This window comes from Bombyx mori, chromosome 14 (assembly GCF_030269925.1).
Source record: "Bombyx mori chromosome 14, ASM3026992v2".
Lineage (NCBI taxonomy): Eukaryota > Metazoa > Arthropoda > Insecta > Lepidoptera > Bombycidae > Bombyx > Bombyx mori.
In genome coordinates this window covers 10,569,927-10,589,561 of record NC_085120.1, presented here as the reverse complement: position 1 = coordinate 10,589,561, position 19,635 = coordinate 10,569,927, and the positions used below count along the sequence as shown (strand labels likewise).

The 19,635-nt window shown below is 44.0% G+C and overlaps 2 protein-coding genes across 3 annotated transcripts; one reads left to right on the top strand and one right to left on the bottom strand.

The window, feature by feature from the left end:
• Positions 1-1,798: 1,798 nt before the first annotated feature.
• LOC105842712 (retrovirus-related Pol polyprotein from transposon 412) lies at positions 1,799-16,251 on the top strand. Of its 2 annotated transcripts, XR_009974891.1 has the most exons (7): positions 1,799-1,936; positions 2,092-2,269; positions 8,824-9,054; positions 13,936-14,037; positions 14,147-14,218; positions 14,744-15,191; positions 16,002-16,251. XR_009974891.1 is itself a non-coding variant. In XM_062672163.1 (5 exons), the coding sequence occupies exons 1-2, from the start codon at positions 11,896-11,898 to the stop codon at positions 13,952-13,954; spliced, it is 1,629 nt and encodes a 542-aa protein (XP_062528147.1). In that variant the 3' UTR covers positions 13,955-14,037; positions 14,147-14,218; positions 14,744-15,191; positions 16,002-16,251. The 2 variants fall into 2 exon arrangements, 1 of the variants encoding a protein (XP_062528147.1); XM_062672163.1 differs by lacking the exons at positions 1,799-1,936; positions 2,092-2,269; positions 8,824-9,054 and adding an exon at positions 11,896-13,505.
• LOC119629475 (putative nuclease HARBI1) lies at positions 16,249-17,790 on the bottom strand. Its single transcript, XM_038015321.2, has 2 exons — positions 17,509-17,790; positions 16,249-17,417 (listed from the first exon to the last, which is right to left on the bottom strand). The coding sequence occupies exons 1-2, from the start codon at positions 17,788-17,790 to the stop codon at positions 16,668-16,670; spliced, it is 1,032 nt and encodes a 343-aa protein (XP_037871249.1). The 3' UTR covers positions 16,249-16,667.
• Between the last annotated feature and the right edge of the window lie 1,845 nt (positions 17,791-19,635).

The window sequence follows — 19,635 nt, the reverse complement described above, 5'->3', positions numbered from 1 at the left end:
AACTCTTAAATGACAAGTCAATACACATAACACAATACACATAGTACTTGATGTCTATTTACAAAATATTGGTTATATTATTATTATTAAGTTCAGTTAATTTTCTGTAGTCTTATAATATAACATTTCCTCTATTTTAAGTAAATTCTTTTTTTTCAACGAAATACATAATTTATTTTAATCAATATCTAAGTGGACCATGAGTATCATTAAAATTTCGCAATTTAAATTTCAATTCAATTAAAAATCGCCATTTTTCTTTAATAAATCTAAAATCGACTTTATATTTACAATCACTATTTCGCGGCTTTTAAGTTTTTGTTTCAATACCTTAACATCTTGTCGTAATTTTGCTTTTCTCGGGGTATTTTTTATTTCTTGCGTTTGAGTACTTGATTCTTCTTGTTTGACCTTTATATAGAACATTTTCCAGAAATTCCAACGTCATATTTACTAGAAGATCCTCCTCGTTGGCTTAACGTCAGGCAAATGATATACATGCTTGCGTGCGACGCTATTCAATACAATAAAAAAAGTTCAAAAAATACTACGTGATGGCTCTTATAATATAAAAAATACATTGCAAAATTATAGTTTTCACGATTGTTTTTTCAAATTTAGTATATGACATAGATTAAGTACAATTTACAAGACAAATGGTATTAAATATTATAATGAGAAAAAATATCTCACATTTTAAAAATATATGCTCACACTAGTAAAAATTTATCAATGAATCTGACATATGGAAGGATATTCCACAAACTGGAGAGGATTCTCGCTTAAAACCACTTACATTAAAAGTGTTCACCATGATTACACGGAAAGTTTCACGATTTTCGAAAAAAAACAAGCCACAAGCTGTATCAGTGCCATTTTAACTTCGCACTACAAACGTAAATAGACGCCATTTTTCTTTTAATCCATTCATAGCTCTTTTTCGGTGATGCCAATAATTAATCTGGCTTCCCACCAAATTCAACATGAAAACCATCAGAAATCTACGTACCTACCATTACATTTTCCATTAAACAGAGTTCTTATTAATATAGAACAATAATTTTTTTGTTAATGAGCTTTATTAATACATGATGTTCTATTAAAAATCAATATATATCATATAGTCAATACTTCTTATATAATTTATTTTAATAAATTGTCATCATCAGAAACTAATTTCACCATAACTTTGTACGTTTATTTTGAACCAATTTAATTATTGACGTTGATGGAAATTCTAAATTGTCGCAACATTTTCTAGTTAAGTTTAAGTCACATCGTTTAAATAATATGTATTTAGATATATTATTGTCATAAAATGTTTAAAATCCTGTAAAGTGGATTGATTTTAACCTTTTCGATAATTTTCAACAACGCCCAAGCTACTAAAAAATCCACTAACCACTAAAAGCCATTTTTGATAACTAAGACGGGGGTCCAAATTCCGAGATTTTACGGAAAATCCCCTAAGCTAGCAACACTGCTTTTTGTTTGTAAAATGTGCGAGAGGGACACCACCACTTAATAATCATTCTCTTTTCAGACCGTTTTTCCTTACATCTTTTGCTATTTAAAAATAAACTTTAAGCCATAGAGATAAAGTATATTTTTAGTTATTATGTCAAACGAAGTAAGCACTCCAGTTAGAATAGTAACTCTATGGTTTAATGTCAAAGTCAAGCTACCACTGTCTGTTTGACACTAGACGCACCGAACTTGTTTGATGTTTTAGTTCAGAGACTCATAAATACGTGCGCGTGCGGTGAAATAGAAGGTTTTCGTTTTTCTAACCCATGATTAATAATTTAGATTTCGGTTTTTGAATAATAGCTCCTCCAGGAACCCGGCTTTGTATTTTTATTCGCTGTTTCTTTGTTGAATTTGATTGCATCGTCTTTTTGAAGTGCTTTTCCACAACCACCGGTTTATTATTCAGGTAAGTTATGATTGTGGTGTTTTATTTATCAAATAGTTAACTTTAAGTTAACTCAAATATTTAAATATTTTTGTCCTTTATTACTCACTGCCTAAGCAAAGTTTTTTATAGATTTTACGTGAAATTACGATGCAGTAAATTATTTGTCGTTTCAGTTTTTCTATGATGACGTCCAGGCAAGTATTTAGCGAAAGCGAGAAGACTTGCCTACAAGAATTAATTTTAAAATATAATCTGCACAAAACTGCTACCATGACAGCTAGTCAAAACACAAAAAAACTTTTGTGGATACATTTAACAGAAGAATTCAATTCAATTGAATCAAATGCAAAGGTAGATATTTATTTATATTACTTGTATCTGATTTTTACTTGTCTATGGCCCGGTTCCAAAAAATAACGAATCGTCATTGTGTTATAACAACTAATCGTAATCATGCTACCAATACGTAGGCGTATATTAGCGTTCCACAACTATTTTACTTGCCGCGTTACCTACGAGCATCCGTCGGCGCGCTGCTTACTAACGAATCCCTCTGCGTCTCGTTAATGCAAATGATTGTGTCACAAAGATCCTTTAGAAATAAAGCTCTTTTCAAAATACATAAGTTTTTATTAGTATTTTTACATAAATATTTTAAAATAATATAAATTAATTGTAATTCATCACATATGTAATTTTATTTGAACATTCACAATTTAAAAACAGTTACTTTAATTTTAACTGTAAAGTGAACAAAACGCCATGAAGAGACAAAGGAAACGCCAGATGTCGGCCGGACCGCGCCAAAATACCAAAAAAATTGTGTTAGCGTCGTACTTTGTTGTTTGTTTATTTCATTACAAACTAATAAATTGTAATGTAAGGGAGATATTCCATGATTCCTAGAATTAAAATAAACTAGTAAATACTATTTTCATGTAATCACGTGTTAAATAGTTAACTACTTCATAAAATACCAATTAACAGCTGGCATTAAAAATACGAACCTGGTTCCTTTTACCTTTAAAAAAGGATACATTTCACCTAACAGTAATTGCACAGACTGCTTGTCGAGCCGAAATCTTAGTTGAAACTCCTGATTATCGAGCTCTGAATAATAATTGATTCTTGTTTTATACACTCTATTACTTCGCGTATCATCACTTGAATCGTCGCTTGAATTCAGTAACATTAAAACTTCGTTATCACTTTCTGAACTCGACATTTTAAAAGATAAAACACAAACACAAAAATTCCAAAGCACAACCGAACAAAATCGGTAGGTTAAAAAATGCTCTACGCGTGGTAGTTTTGACAGCTCACTGACATTTCTAAAATAATACAGGAACACTACAGACAACAGTCTCCATACAAAACGCAGTACGAACCGTTATGTTAGCCCTCCCATCCGTTAGTTTTTTTTTTTTTATCCCTACCTATGCTGATAGCCTTGAGAGGCTACTTCAGCTTCACCCTAACGTTAGTAGGTGAGCTCGCGGGGCTCAACCGGAGAGTTGCTAACACTGACCCTAGCAAGAGCAGTGCTTCGCAGAATCTACCACCGGATCGGAAACGCGACCCACTGAGAAGATCCGGCGAGAAACTCAGTGGGCTGTGTCTATGGGTTAGTTCGCTCGTCGAGCCCTTCGTCGCAAGCGACGGGTTCGACGAGGACGGTGACCGGTGCTTGTGGTGCCTAAAAGCACCGTTAATGGATCAGGAGGATCCGTAATGACGTGCTTTGGGCGACGTCGACGGTTTACCATTCGGTCTACTGGGTCGGGTATGTAATTTCCAGCGGCTACGATGAGAGGGTTCTCATGTCGTGCCGCCTTCTCAAAATGGCGCAGCGATGCCGACTGTAGATACTTACTAAAAGAGTCGAGCTCCAGGTCGTCGTGGAGATCCACATTCCTAAGGAACCAAGGCGCTCCGACGGCTATCCTGCAGAATCGTGATTGAATAACCTGAAGGGATTTCAAGTTGGTGCGGGCTGCGTGAGCGAACACTACGCTTGCATACGTCATGACGGGGCGTATACAAGTTTTGTAGAGAGTTACCTTATTACGGAGGGACAGTTTGCTTCGACTACAAAGCATTGGATAGAGTCGTCCTAGAATAAACGCGGCGCGGTCGCGTACCGTTTTTATATGGGGACGGAATGTCATCCCTCTGTCGAGGGTGACGCCTAGATATTTGACCTTCGAGACCCACGGAATGGGCTGGCCAAAGAGAGTGATGGGACTAACGGCGGAGGTGTTTGCGCGCCTACTACGGAGTGGGATGCTCGAAGTGATGTTCGGAGGGCGACCCCTTTTGAAGAGCACCGCTGCGCTTTTCGTGGGGTTGATGTCTATTCGCCACTTCCGGAACCACTGTCCCAGGGTGGCTACTGCGATCTGGAGTCGCCGATGAAGCAGCGACATCTTCCTACACGAGTAGTAGATAGCCGTGTCATCGGCGAAGAGCGCTAGATGGGTCTCCGGAGACCGGGGTATATCATTGATATACAAACTAAATAATAACGGGGAGAGCGCGGAGCCTTGCGGGACTCCGGCGGTCAGTTGACGGGGACGAGAACGAGTTCCCTCTACTCGATAACGAAACGAACGGTTCGACAAGAAGTCTCGTATGATGAGCACGAGTCTGTCTGGCACTCCCATGTTGTACAGTTTATAAATTAAACCGTTGTGCCAGACTTTGTCGAACGCCTTCGCGATGTCGAAGAAGAGGGCGCCGGTCGGGATTTGTTTACGCCTATTTAGTCCTATCAGAATGTGCTCCGTGAGGCGGTGCACTTGTTGTACGCACGAGTGTTTTGAGCGGAATCCGAACTGTTCGTCTATGAGAATTTTGTTCGCGGTAACAAAATCCCAGAGGCGTTTCCTAAGGAGCCGTTCGTAAATTTTTCCTATCGTCGAGAGGAGACTAATCGGACGGTAACTAGAAGTTTCGTTTGTCGGTTTGCCCGGCTTATGTATACCGATAACGTCCGCTTCTTTCCACACCGCGGGAAAGATGCAGTGCGTCATAGCGGCATTTAAAATTGTAGCCAACATTGCTATCAGTTGGACTGGCAAGAGTTTAAGCGCGCGGTTGTGGATGCCGTCGGAGCCGGGTGCCTTCCTAGGTTGTAGGTTGTGGATCGCGTCTCTAACTTCGTCAGTGGTAATGGGGGGTAACGCGTCCGAGGGCGGCAGGGAAGCTCTGCGCTCGACCTCCCTGTCGACTAACTCGGTGTGTTCGGGGTCCGCGTGTTGAGTGCTGGTGGTGCACTGCTCTTGCAGTGCATCGGCCAGCAGCTCAGCCTTGTCATCGTCATCGAATGCCGGTGGTTGGCCTGAAGGGCGTACGAGGGGAGGCATAGTAGCGGTAGTTTCGGATTTGAGAGTCCTAGCTAGTCGCCAGTATGCTTGGTGGGAGGGCGCGAGTTGTTCTAAATAACTATGCCAATTATCGTTACGCGCGTCGCTTAAGCGGGAGTGGACTTCGCGTTGTAGACGACGCATCCGAATCCGGTTTGAATGCGTGGGAAGACGATCGTAGGCCCGGATTGCCGCGTTCCTAACTCTTAAGAGATTCCTAAGATCGGGGGACAGTCTGATGCGGTGGAAGCTGTCCTCCACATCGACTTCTTTAGAAGATCTAATGATCGCGGAAGATATGTGATCGGTAATGATGTTTATGGATTCGACGGTGTCCTCGGGGGATAGATTCGAATCCGGGCCGTAAGGGAGGATTGGCGGAGCGGTGTCGGCTAGGCACGTGCCCAGCTTATTCCAATCCACCATGGTCCTCGTAACAGTGACTGGGTTGTGGGGGCGACCGAGCTGCATTACGACAGGTCGGTGGTCTGAGTCGAGCTCTGACATTGCTTCGATGGAACGCAAGCGCAGAGTTACGTTCCTAAGCAATGCCAGGTCTATAGTGCTCGGACGGAGCGCGATGTTATACGGATAACATGTTGGAGTTGGGGGACCGACTATTTCAAAGGTGAGGTCGTCTATAAACGCGTCGAGACGCCTACCGTTAACGTTAGTACGATGGCAGTTCCACCTAGTGTGGTGGCAATTTAAATCGCCTGCCAGGATGACGGAGTCTCCCATGCCGAACAGTGACTCGATGTCACTGCTCAGAAGGGGCTTGTCCGGGGGGAGATAAACGGATGCGATGACGATCGGCTGGTGTCCCGTCAGCGAGATACGGCACACTGACGCCTCGATATGTGAGAGCGAGGGAGTATCGAGAGGGACAACGTGCAGGGCCCGCCTATAGTAAATGGCAGTCCCGCCTTTGGAGGCGGTGAGTCTGTCATTCCTAACCATGACGTAATTCGCGACTTTCGGGTCGCGACGCGAGGGCTTCAGACAGGTTTCCTGCACTAATAGAATATCTACAAGATTATCGCGGAGGAATTCGAAAATTTGATCGCGTTGCCGCGCGAGTCCGTTAGCATTGTAGAATGCTAACGTAAGGGAATACGGTTTTTCTCTACCTTTTTGCGCCATTGGTTACCGGTAGAGATTTTATAACGTACGCGACACGGACTCGTAAACGTCCATGTGATCGAAAGCGGCCGCGAGCCGCTGTTCGGGGGTTACCGACCTACGGATAGCGTCAGCGAACGATCGCAGACGGTCGAAGTTGACCGCGGTGACGAAGTCACGCACGAGCGCGAAGTCGTTGGCGGCAGAGGGTTGCGGGGGACGGAACGCGGGCGCGGGGCGAGGTGCGAGCAGGGGCTGGGGCGCGGGGCGTGTCACGAGCGGGGGCGGGGGTGCGGTTTCCGTTCCCGCCTTCGTATACGGCAGCGGTTTTTTCCACGCCGACACCGTGGGAACTGCAGCCGGCACGAAGGCGGGTTTCGGCACTGAAGGCGCCGAAGTCTTTGGGCCGACGGTTCGGGGGGCTGGGTGGGTCGGACGTTTTCGCGGAGCCCTAGGACATCCACGGTAGTTCGCGGGGTGCCCTTGCTTAAGGCATAGGACACAGCTTGGAGGTTCTGTCGCGGTTTCCCTAACACGCGAGCAATCTAGTGTGGCGTGGTCGCCGAGGCACTTTACGCAGCGGGGGCGCGCGTGGCAATTACGAGCCGAGTGGCCGTAAAGCTGACATCTGTAGCACTGCCCGGGAGTGCCACGCTTATGGGGGGCTTCGATCGAGATCCCGGATAGGCCGCAAATTGTCGTGAGACATGCGATCTTCTTTTTGGCCTCCGGGGTGGGTTCTAACGCCACGAGTATCATATTATAGGGCTGTTTGCCCCGCCCGCTGTGCATCCGGTGCACACTAACTATCGGGAGGGCCTGAGCGGTCAGATCCTCCTTAACATAGTCTATGTCCAACTCCTTGGGGACTCCGCGTACTACTACGCGGAGCTCGCGGTCCTCCTGAAGAGCATAGGTGTGGAAACCTATGTTCTCCTTTCGGAGGTATGCTGAGAGGGCCCTATGGTCGCCCGGCGTTGCGACCTTTATCTGAATCCCATGCGCGACGTTACGCGCATGGGTATAATTAATTTTATTTGCCTGAAGGGCCTGGGAAACGCGGTTCCACGCAGTTTTCTCCTGGAGAATCAGCGGGGGCGGGGCAGCTGCTTTAGGAGCGGGCGCGGGCTTGGGACGCGGCGGCGGGGTTACGCGGCGAGCGGAGTCCGACTCCGGTGTCACGACTACCTGCGGGCGGGAGGCGGTCGCGGATTTTGTCTGCTTCGTCGTGGAGCTCCGGGACTCCACGGCGCGAGTACGCTTTTTACCGCGCGTTACGGTTTGGAACCCATCCGAAGTTCCAGGCTGAGGGCTTGACGCGGATTCGAAATCCATCTCCGATTCGGTATCGGAGCCTGAACTCGAAACAATCGAGGTCGCGACGGACGAAGCGCGAGATGACGTATTCGACGCGGGCGCGGGGGTGGGGGTAGCGTTAGGCGCTACGTGAGCCGCATCGTGGGAACGTGCGCTCGAACTTGACGCGGCGGCGGGGGGCGCGCGGCGTGCCTCCGAGGCACGGTTGAGAAACGCGGCGACGGACGCGGGGGGAGAGGGATTGCCACGAGAGGCCCTATACCTAACATACTCGGCCCTAATTGTCGGGTACCTTTCCCGGAGGAACCCGACAAAATCACTGTCACTAATAACACTCTCACTGAGTTCTTCCATGCTTCGGTCTTCTTGCCCGGGGGGGGCGGCCCCGGGACTTTTGTTGAACTCGCCGAAAGGCGAGGCCCCGGATAGGATAGGATTTGTAACCCCCCTGTGCTGCAGGACAGCAAGGAGCAGGGGGGGGGAATGCCTATGCCGTGAAAACGGCAATCGGCGGGGAAAAGGAAAGGAACCCGCTCGGGCTGTATAGTGCTACAGCAGGCAGAATCGCGAGCGGGGGTCTAGTCTTGAAAAAGACTGTTGTTTTGGGAAAGGTTAGGAAATCGCTAGCCTGTGAGTGCCACAGGAAGCCTGATCGTAGCGATTGGTTTTGCCTTGAAAAAGGCAGTTGGTAAAGGGTGGGTTCGCGGTTACAACACTTTAGCGCACAAAAATGGACTCCGAGACGCAAATCGCAAGCGACCAACGGATCGGCACGTCCGCACTACTGAATTGTAAGCACGATGTATTCACGGTCACTACACTGTCGAGCACAACTGTGAGTTCAGAGACGCAGCTCGCAAGCGGGCCACGGATCGGAAAGCACGTCCGCGCACGACCGAGTCGTGAGCGAGAATGTGTCGTGAGCGTGATCCGTTAGTAGCAAGTCATCAGTAATTTTAAAAACGAGTCGTTTTTATAGGAACTATTTTGTCCTACGATTCGTAGATATTGTACCGGATCGTAATATAAAACTATTCGTTTTTTGGATATTGGAACCGGGCGTATAAATACCATGCTATTCTTATTTATCATTTGTTTTAGCGAAGTGAGGCCCAGCTCAAGAAGTGCTGGGATAATTTAAAAACACGGAGGAAGCACTTTTTAGCTAATGAAAAGCGTCAGAGAATGAAGACTGGTGGCGGACAGTGTATTCCAAATGAGCCACAGCCTGGTAGCAGCAATGAGACCCTTATTTTTGCTGAGGTTCTACTGGATCAGACTGATGTGGAACTCAGGGGTGTCATTGACAGTGATACCATTTACAGTTTGAAGGTAAGTGAATCTTAAAAATTTGAGATAAGCGCTTCAATCTCACATGCTCTCTCACAAAAAACAGTAAGAACGTGGTGGCATGGAGGGTCTTTTGATTATTGTTATATATCTATATGAGTTGAACTACATGTATTACTGTGCTAAAAACTAGATAAATAACATGCGTGACAATACCTGATAAAGATTTTCACTCAAGAAACCATTTTAATAATCATAATGAATATACCACATTCTGATTAAGAACAATATTACTTTGTGGCGGCACATCACTAGCCGTGTGTGCGGCCACCACTAGCACAAAAACCCGTCCAGGCGACAGCGGTGTGCGGGGACGAGAGCGGGTAACGCGCAGAGGAACCTGCTCCCAGTCGGCCGCCGAGAGCGCAGTGCGCTACGAAACAACTCCAAGATCGAACCTACGCAGCTCTGCTCGCACGCGCATACAAATATTATATTTCTCGTCTCGAATCGAATAAAACGCATTAAAGTCAGTTTAGTTCTTATTGCAACGACGCCTTCCCGCTCACACAAGTACCATAGTGGTGACCCCGAAGTGATACAATGGCACAAGGAAGTAAGGATAACGCCGCCGCGGCCGCCGCCGAAACTTTATTAAACGTCGAATCGGATCCGGTCGTAAGCCGTGTAGCGGTGCGCTTACCGCCATTTTGGCCCGAGGACCCTGAAGTTTGGTTCGTGCAGGCGGAGGCACAATTCCAAATATCCGGTATCAAGGAAGATACTACAAAGTTTTACCACATTATCTCGCAGCTGGAACAAAGGTACATCCGCGAAATTAAAGATATCATAAAAAATCCACCCGCTACCGGCAAATACGAAAAATTGAAACAAGAACTTATTAAGCGTTTGTCAATTTCACGAGAGCACCAAATTACCCAGCTGCTTTCCCATGAAGAACTGGGTGATAGAAAGCCGTCGCAATTCTTACGGCATTTGAAAACTCTCGCCGCCAACGAAGTTTCAGACGAATTTTTACGTAGTATGTGGTCGAGCCGCTTGCCACCTCACATACAAGCTATAATTGTTTCGCATACTATCGGCACCTTGGAAGATGTTGCGGAGCTAGCAGACAAGATATACGAGGTCGTGACGCCGGCGCCGTTACAACAAGTTGCAAGTGCAGCCGCCGGTTCCAGTAGCTTCGATGGCTTAGTGAAGCGCCTCGACGAGATGATTGCGTCACGAGTTAAGACAGAGTTGCAACAGCAGATCGCTCAGATAAACTTGAATCGTCGCAGCCGTTCTGTATCGCGTGACGGCTACCGCGCGAGGAGAAGGAGCCGAAGCCGGACGCCAGGCGTGTGCTGGTACCACAACACTTTCGGAGACAAGGCCAGGAAGTGCACAACCCCCTGCAACTATAAGGGAAACTTACAAGGCAGTTCGTAGAAGCGGCGGACGACTGCCAGAGTGTTACTAGTCGCCTTTTTGTCACTGACAGGAAGACAAAGGTGCAGTACTTAATCGACACCGGCTCGGATCTTTGCGTACTGCCACGTCGGTTTCTGCGTCAGTCACGGGAACCCGCGGACTACAAGCTCACCGCTGCTAATGGAAGCGTTATCAACACCTACGGAACCTTATCTATACATTTGGACCTAGGGTTGCGACGCGACTTCACCTGGAATTTTGTAGTTGCCAACGTGAACGGACCAATCATCGGAGCTGATTTTATTTCACATTATGGTTTACTCGTAGATTGCAAGAACGGACGGTTGCTTGACAACGTGACTACCCTTTCAACAACCGGCATCGTTCGTGGGTGTGAACAACATAGCATCAAGGCGATATCAGGTACTACAGAATTTCATAAACTTTTATCTAAATACCCTGACTTAACTAAGCCTTCTGGAATATTCCGAGAGATCAAGCACTCGACTATACACTACATACATACAACACCTGGCCCTCCAGTATTTTGCAGACCGCGACGCCTGGCTCCTGACCGTCTCAAGATTGCGAAAGAGCAGTTCGACGATATGATTCGGGATGGTACAACGCGACCTTCAGACTCACCTTGGGCATCGGCGTTACACCTGGCACCTAAGAAGAATGGATGGAGACCCTGTGGGGATTATCGCGCACTCAACGCACGCACAATACCTGACAGGTACCCCATCAGGCACATAGAGGACTATGCACACAGGCTGGCGGGTAGCTCAATATTTACAAAAATTGACCTGGTTCGGGCCTATAATCAAATTCCCGTGGCTCCCGAAGACATCGCGAAGACCGCTATCACAACCCCATTCGGATTGATAGAATTCCCATTTATGTCTTTTGGACTTAGGAACGCAGCTCAAACTTTCCAGAGGTTCCTTGACGAAGTTTTACGAGGCCTGGACTGCTGTTTCTCGTATATTGACGACATTTTAGTCTTTTCTAGAAGCAGATCCGAACACCTGGAACACCTGGAAAAAGTTTTCAAACGCCTGCAAGACTATGGCCTCGTTATCAACGAAGGAAAGTGCAAGTTCGGCCAAAGCGAGATGGATTTTCTCGGATTCCACATTTCCGCAGACGGTACACGCCCATTGGAAGACAAGGTAGCAATTATAAAGGAATTTTCTCCTCCAAAAACCGTTAGCAGTTTGCGTAGATTCCTTGGAATGTTAAACTTCTATCGGCGTTTCATTCCAAACGCTGCTGCTGATCAAGCACCTCTCCATAGCATGCTGTCGGGATCAAAGGTCAAAGGATCACACCCACTTACCTGGACGCCGGAACTTCTCGAAGCTTTCAACACCTGTAAAGCAAGTATAGCTAGAAGTACTCTCCTCGCTCACCCAGCCATGAACGCGCCGCTCGCTCTCGTGACAGATGCCTCAAATTCTGCCTTGGGCGCGGTGCTACAGCAGTCAGTGGAAGGACAATGGCAACCACTCGCCTTCTTCTCGAAGAAACTTAAAAAAAGCTCAGCAGCTGTACAGCGCCTATGACCGAGAGTTGCTCGCTATATACGAGAGCGTTAAACATTTCCGTTTTATGGTTGAGGGCAGACACTTCGTCATTTATACGGATCATAAACCCATCACATACGCCTTTAATCAGAATAGCCAGAAGTGCTCGCCCAGACAGTTTAACCACCTCGATTTCGTGTCTCAATTCACCACAGACATAAGGTTTATATCGGGGAAAGATAATATACCTGCGGACACTTTGACGCGCATTGAAGCCGTATCATCGCCACCGGACTTACAACAGCTCGCTCGTTCACAGGAGAATGACGACGAACTCCAGGAACTCCTCTCAAAGCGCTCATCTTCTTCGTTAAAGATGGAACAGATACCTATACCTGGAACGAACGTTACTTTATACTGTGACGTCACTCTGTCGAGGCCTCGTCCTTTTGTAACAAAGGAGTTGCGTCGGCAGGTCTTCAACTCAATTCATACCATGAGTCACCCTGGTACGAAAGCGACAACCAAGATGGTAACGAGTAGGTTTATTTGGCCTTCAGCTCGACGGGATTGTCGTACTTGGACGCAGGCCTGCGAAGCCTGTCAGAAATCGAAGATCCACAGGCATATTTCATCTCCGTTGGGTGATTTCCAGTTACCGCAATCACGTTTCAGCCACGTACACATTGATTTGATTGGACCGCTACCATCTTCGAATGACTACAAGTACTGTCTTACAGCAGTAGACAGGTTCACAAGATGGCCAGAGGTAATGCCACTATACGATATCACGGCTGAAACGGTGGCAAAAGCTTTTTATGATATGTGGATCTCACGATTCGGTTCTCCGGAAAGAGTAACCACGGATTTGGGTCGCCAGTTCACATCCCATTTGTTCAAAGCACTCACAAACCTATGCGGGATCCAGCTATGCCACACAACCGCATATCACCCATCTGCGAATGGAATGGTGGAGAGATTCCATCGTACCCTAAAGACCGCGATCATGGCACATGGCGAGCGGAGATGGACGAACATTTTACCTGTTGTTTTGCTTGGAATAAGAACGGCTTGGAAGGAAGATCTTCGTTGCTCCGTTGCTGAATTGGTTTACGGCGAGCCTCTGCGGATACCTGGCGAGTTTCTACACACACCCAAAGCTGATCAGTTGACACCATCAGACTTCGTCTCACAACTCAGGAAGCACATGGCATTACTGAGACCTCAGGCAGCATCGCGACACTCTTCAACATCTATATTCGTACATGATGATCTAAAGACGTGCAAGAACGTTTTCATAAGAAAAGACGCTTTACGAGCTTCGCTAGATCCGCCGTACACTGGCCCATATCGTGTGCTTGCCAGGTCCGATAAGACCCTCACTGTTGAATTAAACAGAGGACCAGTGAAGGTCTCTATTGATCGCGTAAAGCCTGCCTACATCACAACGGACTCAACCAGCACCACGGTAATAGCACCGGAGCCGGCGATTAAAAACCCTGATGGTCAACGCCCTGTTAGAACAACAAGGTCAGGGCGCATAATCAAATTCCAAAGTTTTCCAGGTCTTCCAGACTCCAAGGGGGGTCGTGTGGCGGCACATCACTAGCCGTGTGTGCGGCCACCACTAGCACAAAAACCCGTCCAGGCGACAGCGGTGTGCGGGGACGAGAGCGGGTAACGCGCAGAGGAACCTGCTCCCAGTCGGCCGCCGAGAGCGCAGTGCGCTACGAAACAACTCCAAGATCGAACCTACGCAGCTCTGCTCGCACGCGCATACAAATATTATATTTCTCGTCTCGAATCGAATAAAACGCATTAAAGTCAGTTTAGTTCTTATTGCAACGACGCCTTCCCGCTCACACAAGTACCATAACTTTAAAATTCTTTCTTTCCTTTACTCCAACTATCACTTTTATTCTACCATACATAATTAAAGATTTTATTGTTTTATTTCTAGATATTGCAATGGAGCTTGAATCATCAGTTCCAGCAGCAGCGCAACCACAACAGAATGATGAAGTTCTGAGTGTAAGCTGTGCAAGATCATCAGCTGAAGAATGTATGTATATTTTTAGTAATTATCTATATTAATTAGTTAGGGTAAAGCAGTTTGATGAAAATCAAAATATTGGCACAGTTGGAAAATTAAAATGCATATATTTTTACAGACCAAAGTGTGAACACTCATATGCATCTTATGGGGTCCCATCTTACAGTTTGTGGTGGAGCTTCATCACAAGGTAAATATTCTTTAAATAAAGTTTATAATATAAATTATCTAAATGAGTGCAGGTTTCTTAAAACAAATTTGTACTAATAAATATTTCTATTGATTATAATGAAACAGTAACCATGTGATGACAAAATACTTTATGAACCCAACATGTGCAAGAGCCAATAAAAAAACCTTGATACAATTTTTTATAATTGACAGCTATTCAAATTTTTAACAAAAAGTAGGTAAAGTAATTAGGGTTTCTTTATGCATACTTAGAAACATAAAACGCCTTCTTTGTTACATAATGGTAACCTTTTTTTTTGCTTCTCTGGGTAGATAAAAAAAGAAATGCACAAAGTACATCCATGCACATGGTGGATATATAATTGCTTTCATATGTTTGAATGCAGTGAGGTTTTCCAAACAATTCTGATTGATCTTTGTTGTATGCATACCTTACAAATCATTGATTGAGCTAGAGCACAAGTTCATTACTTAATAATAAACGCAAGTAATGTGTAGAACTATTGATCTTGTATTTTTTCAGGAAATGTTGCAGGCACCACCTATGCATTACACTCTATCATGTCGTGACACCCCACAACGTCGTGACACTCCACCATGTCGCGACACCCCAGCACGTCGTGACGCTCCTACAAGTCGTGACACTCCACTACGTCGTGACACTCCACCCAGTCGTGACACTCCACCATGTAGCTACACCCCAGCACGTCGTGACACTCCACCACGTCATGACACTCCATCACGTCGTGACACTCCTCCACGTCGTGACACTCCACCACGTCGTGACACTCCACCAAGTCGTGACACTCCACCCAGTCGTGACACTCCACCAAGTCGTGACACTCCACCAAGTCGTGACACTCCACCAAGTCGTGACACTCCACCAAGTCGTGACACTCCACCACGTCGTGACACTCCACCGCGTCGTTCTGGGTCCCGGCAGACTGACTGTGGTGCAGCCTCATTAGGAGGTAAGTTAAAAATGTAAAAAAAATTCAATTCGAAAATGTCAGAACAACCTTGAGAGTGTATAAAAACAAAAATACAAATTTTGTTGTTGGCCTACATTTGATGCAGATATCACATACCCGATCCTGTGGACTGAATGGTAAACAGTCGACGTTGCCTTAAGCACGTCATTACGAATCCTCCCGACCCATTAACGGTTCTTTTAGGCACCACAAGCACCGGTCATTGTCCTTGCTGAACCCGTCGCTTGCGACGAAGGGCTCGACGATCGAATTAACCCATAGACAGCCCACTGAGTTTCTCGCTGGATCTTCTCAGTGAGTCGCGTTTCCGATCCGGTTGTAGATTCTGCGAAGATCTTGCTAGGGCCAGTGTTAGCAACACACCCGGCTTGAGCACCATGAGCTCACCTACACTTCAAGGAGAAGCCTCTCAAGGCTATCAACATAGGTAGGAAGAAAAAAGAAGATATCAGTGAACAAACATAAAAAAAAATACATAAAAGTTGTGTCACAAATAATGCAATTTGTAAATCTAATCTAAATATATCAATATCTTTTTATAACTTCACTTTAATTGTATTGAATCAGATGAATTGACTATCACATTTTACTCAGTCTAATTAATAATTCGACTATAGTAGCTCAATCCAATTGTGGGATTTGAAACCACCCATTAATACCTTAATTACCACTAAAGCTATCATCACTTCAAAATCATAAATATACATTATGTAGATTACTAAAATGTTACAAATATAGATGTATAACAATTTATTTAATAGCATTTTAAAGCATTTTATTTAATTACAGGAGGGAATGTGCGCACCAGGGTAATTCAGGAGGAATTTAATTTTAGAAAAGAATCCTATGAAAAGAAAGAGAGAAGAGAAGACGAACTCTTTCAATTCCAAAAAAAGGAAAGAGAGTGGATGATGAAGGCAGCAGAAGAAGTATATCTAAAAGCGAAGGCTGAGAGAGAAGCTGCAGAGGATATTAAAAAATATAATCAGGCTAAAAGAGAGTGTAGTGAAAAATAATTTAAATAAATAACTCATAATCACATTGACTTTATTTATTAGATAGTTAGCAAAATATGACTCTTATGTAGATAAATAAAATAAGGAGTTTCAAAAGTCTAACCTCGTACTATTTACTTTTTTAGTAAAAAAATTATCAAAATTAACAAAATCAAATTTAATCATTCATCTTCAAAATAAATAATACTATCTGCATTACAATAACGGTGCTCGCTGCTCGGTTCCAACTTATATACCCATATTAGCCGGACAACTGATAACTGTTAGGGTAAACATGTTCTTGAGTCGAAACTGTGAAGTGGTGGAGTGATGATCTGTGCAGGGTGGCTGGCAAGAGCTGGATGAGGGAAGCCGAGGATTGTGCTCAGTGGCGAGCAATTGGAGAGGCCTATGTTCAGCAGTGGACTGCTGTAGGTTGATGACACCCATATGAGAATTTTTAACTGAAATGCCTAGAAATAAAAGCCGATCTTATAATACTCCCTCTGGAAGAGTCCTGAGTATTAGGTACTGTATTTTCTAGCTCAATTTCAGGGTTCAGCTCAGGTTCATTGGTCATTAAACAAACGTTGTGTAGGACAGCACAAGAGACTATAATATTACATGTATTTGGTGTACTGTTTTGTAATTTTCTACACAAACAAGCAAAGCGTCTCTTTAATACACCATTTACACGTTCTATAATGTTTCTCGTTATTAGATGTGCTCGATTGTATCTGTGTTCTGGGTCTGTTTGAGGATTGAGTACAGGAGTGTACATAAAGCCAGTCTGCGCATAACCACTGTCTCCGACAAGAATGCCAACTAAATCGCCTTCTTCAAATCTCAAACAGCATCTGCTGTTGTTAAATATGCGCGAATCATGCACAGATCCAGGCCATCGCACAACAATGTCGTATATTTCCATTTGCGGTCCACATATTATTTGGACATTGATAGAAAACCAGCCTTTTCTATTACGAAAGATTTCTCCCCTTGCTCTGGATGGATTTTTTATTGGAATGTGTGTGCAATCAATACATCCAATTACACCTGGAAACCCTGCAATTCGGTAGAATTTTCTTTTAGTTTCATTTAATGCAGGGAATTTAATAAATTGCCTGGATTTCAAAGCCAATCTCTTAGAAATGTTTGCTACCGTTTTTGATACTACGGATTGAGAAATTTTGTGCAAGTCGCCACAAACAATCTGAAAAATAACCATACCACATGAAACCAAATGAAAGTTATAAATTATAAATATTCTATTATGTAGACACAAAAGCACATTATGCACGAACCTGAAAATTGCCTGTTGCGTAAAATCTCAAAGCAATTAGCACTTGTAATATCGGCGTTAAAGGTAGTCCACGATCGTTTTCATTAATGTTGTTAGTCAACAAAGGCAGCAAAATATGCACAACCGAATCTTTGCTAAGCCGGTAATGTTTTCGGAATTCGTCGTCATCGTAAACTTCCAACGGGTTATCTGCATCTCTCAAATACCTTCGTGACGGATAATTATACACTCTGCTATCAAAAATATAGTTAATAAATTCTTCAAAACTGCTCTCAGAAGTCATCTTGTATTAAACGCTGTTTTGAGGAACGTTCAAGGTACGTCGCGACGTACCTTGACTTGACAGTTCGCTCACTTCACTCCGGTTAGGAAAATTTTCCAAGGACGTTTGAGTGGAGTTTATTTTTACGACTAATCATACCAAAACGCGCGTTGGAGGTTGAGTCGAGTCGAGTTAAGCTCGTGTGAACGACTAAAGATACGGGTGTAAGATTAGCAGAGTATAACTTCGATGTACAATTTAAAAAAGGAAAAGCCAACACTAATGTGGACGCACTATCCAGAGTAGAAATAATACACACACATAATATAAAGGTACACGTAGCAACACAAAGAAGTTAAACGAACTACAACTTTAACTTTTTAGCGCTTTGTAATCAGATAGCGTTCATAACATCATGATTGTTTAACTTTGTTAATTAGGATTAGATGACAATATAATGTTAATGTCACCGGTGACCCCATGGCGTTTAACGTGTTAAGTCATTGTTGGTCTAAATACTACGTACAATATTTTATGTGTACAGGAGGCATAATATTACTATTTATGTTTTAGATTGACAATCTCATCCAATAGGTCAAAAAAGATGATAGAACTTGTTGAGGTACGAGACAAAGAACGAATCGGTGCCATCGATTTCAGTACAGGTAACAATTTCAATTAATTTTAAAAGTTGGATTTGTATTAATCTTATTTATTTAATTACTATTAAAATACGTTTTTTTTTGTTCTAGATGTTAGCTAATATAACAAACAAGCCCGAAAATCAGCGTTTCTCAAACTTACAGGTATATTTTAAAGATTCGTAATCCGCTTCAATCAGCAATGAAAACCACATTCATACATACGTCAGTCGTCCACGATTGTACTGGTGAAAGACATTCAAAACCTGAAAATAGTCGATTTAAGTGATCAAGACCCAACATACAAAGTTCCGTCTCAAAATAAAAGGAAAATACCAGTTTAAGCAAGTCAATCAAAATTCTCTGGAAGTTCCTTGTCTTCTAAGCTTTCTTCATCCTCATCATCTTCCAGACCTTCCAATGATAGTTCCTGTGGGTGACTCACATGTATTTATTTATTTTATAATATTTTATTATAATTACACTACCCAACAACACATACATACTTTATTTTATATCAACACATTTATTTATCACACAATCATACAAAACATCATTTACACTAAACAAAATTAAATTCACAAGCAAAGTCGGGCGATAAGTGCAGTATAGCGGCGGCGATAATATTTCGCGAGTACATCGGTGCATAGACGAACCGGTCGTCGCATTTTTACCGATCCACCGCCACCAGTCGAAATCTGACTTGCGAGCGCGCATCCCGTGTTATTGTTTTCGTACTACGCCTTTTAATTATTGCTTTTTATTTCGTTTACCTGCTTGTGCTGCCTGAACTATTTCTTGTTACTTTCTCCTTTTATATTTGTGTTCGTCTTAAATAAAAACTTTCTTTGCGTCCATTTGTGTTTGCAAAGACTTTATAATACCAACCCAAGACGACCAAACTGGTGACCCCGACGTGATCTTAAGGCTTCAGCTACTACTAGAGACTCTAACATCTTAATTACCGTATAAAATTTACTCTGATGTTCTGACGTATAATTTGCACATCTCTCTCACCAGTTCTTTTTTTTTTTTTTATTGCTTAGGTGGGTGGACGAGCTCACAGCCCACCTGGTGTTAAGTGGTTACTGGAGCCCATAGACATCTACAACGTAAATGCGCCACCCACCTTGAGATATAAGTTCTAAGGTCTCAGTATAGTTACAACGGCTACCCCACCCTTCAAACCGAAACGCATTACTGCTTCACGGCAGAAATAGGCAGG

Excerpts from the sequence above, each read along its gene's own strand:
- LOC119629475 (XM_038015321.2), bottom strand. The coding sequence starts at position 17,790 with ATGACTTCTGAGAGCAGTTTTGAAGAATTTATTAACTATATTTTTGAT. Across the intron at positions 17,418-17,508 it reads ACGCAACAGGCAATTTTCAG|ATTGTTTGTGGCGACTTGCA; the intron begins GTTCGTGCATAA and ends GTTATTTTTCAG.
- LOC105842712 (XM_062672163.1), top strand. The coding sequence starts at position 11,896 with ATGCCTCAAATTCTGCCTTGGGCGCGGTGCTACAGCAGTCAGTGGAAG.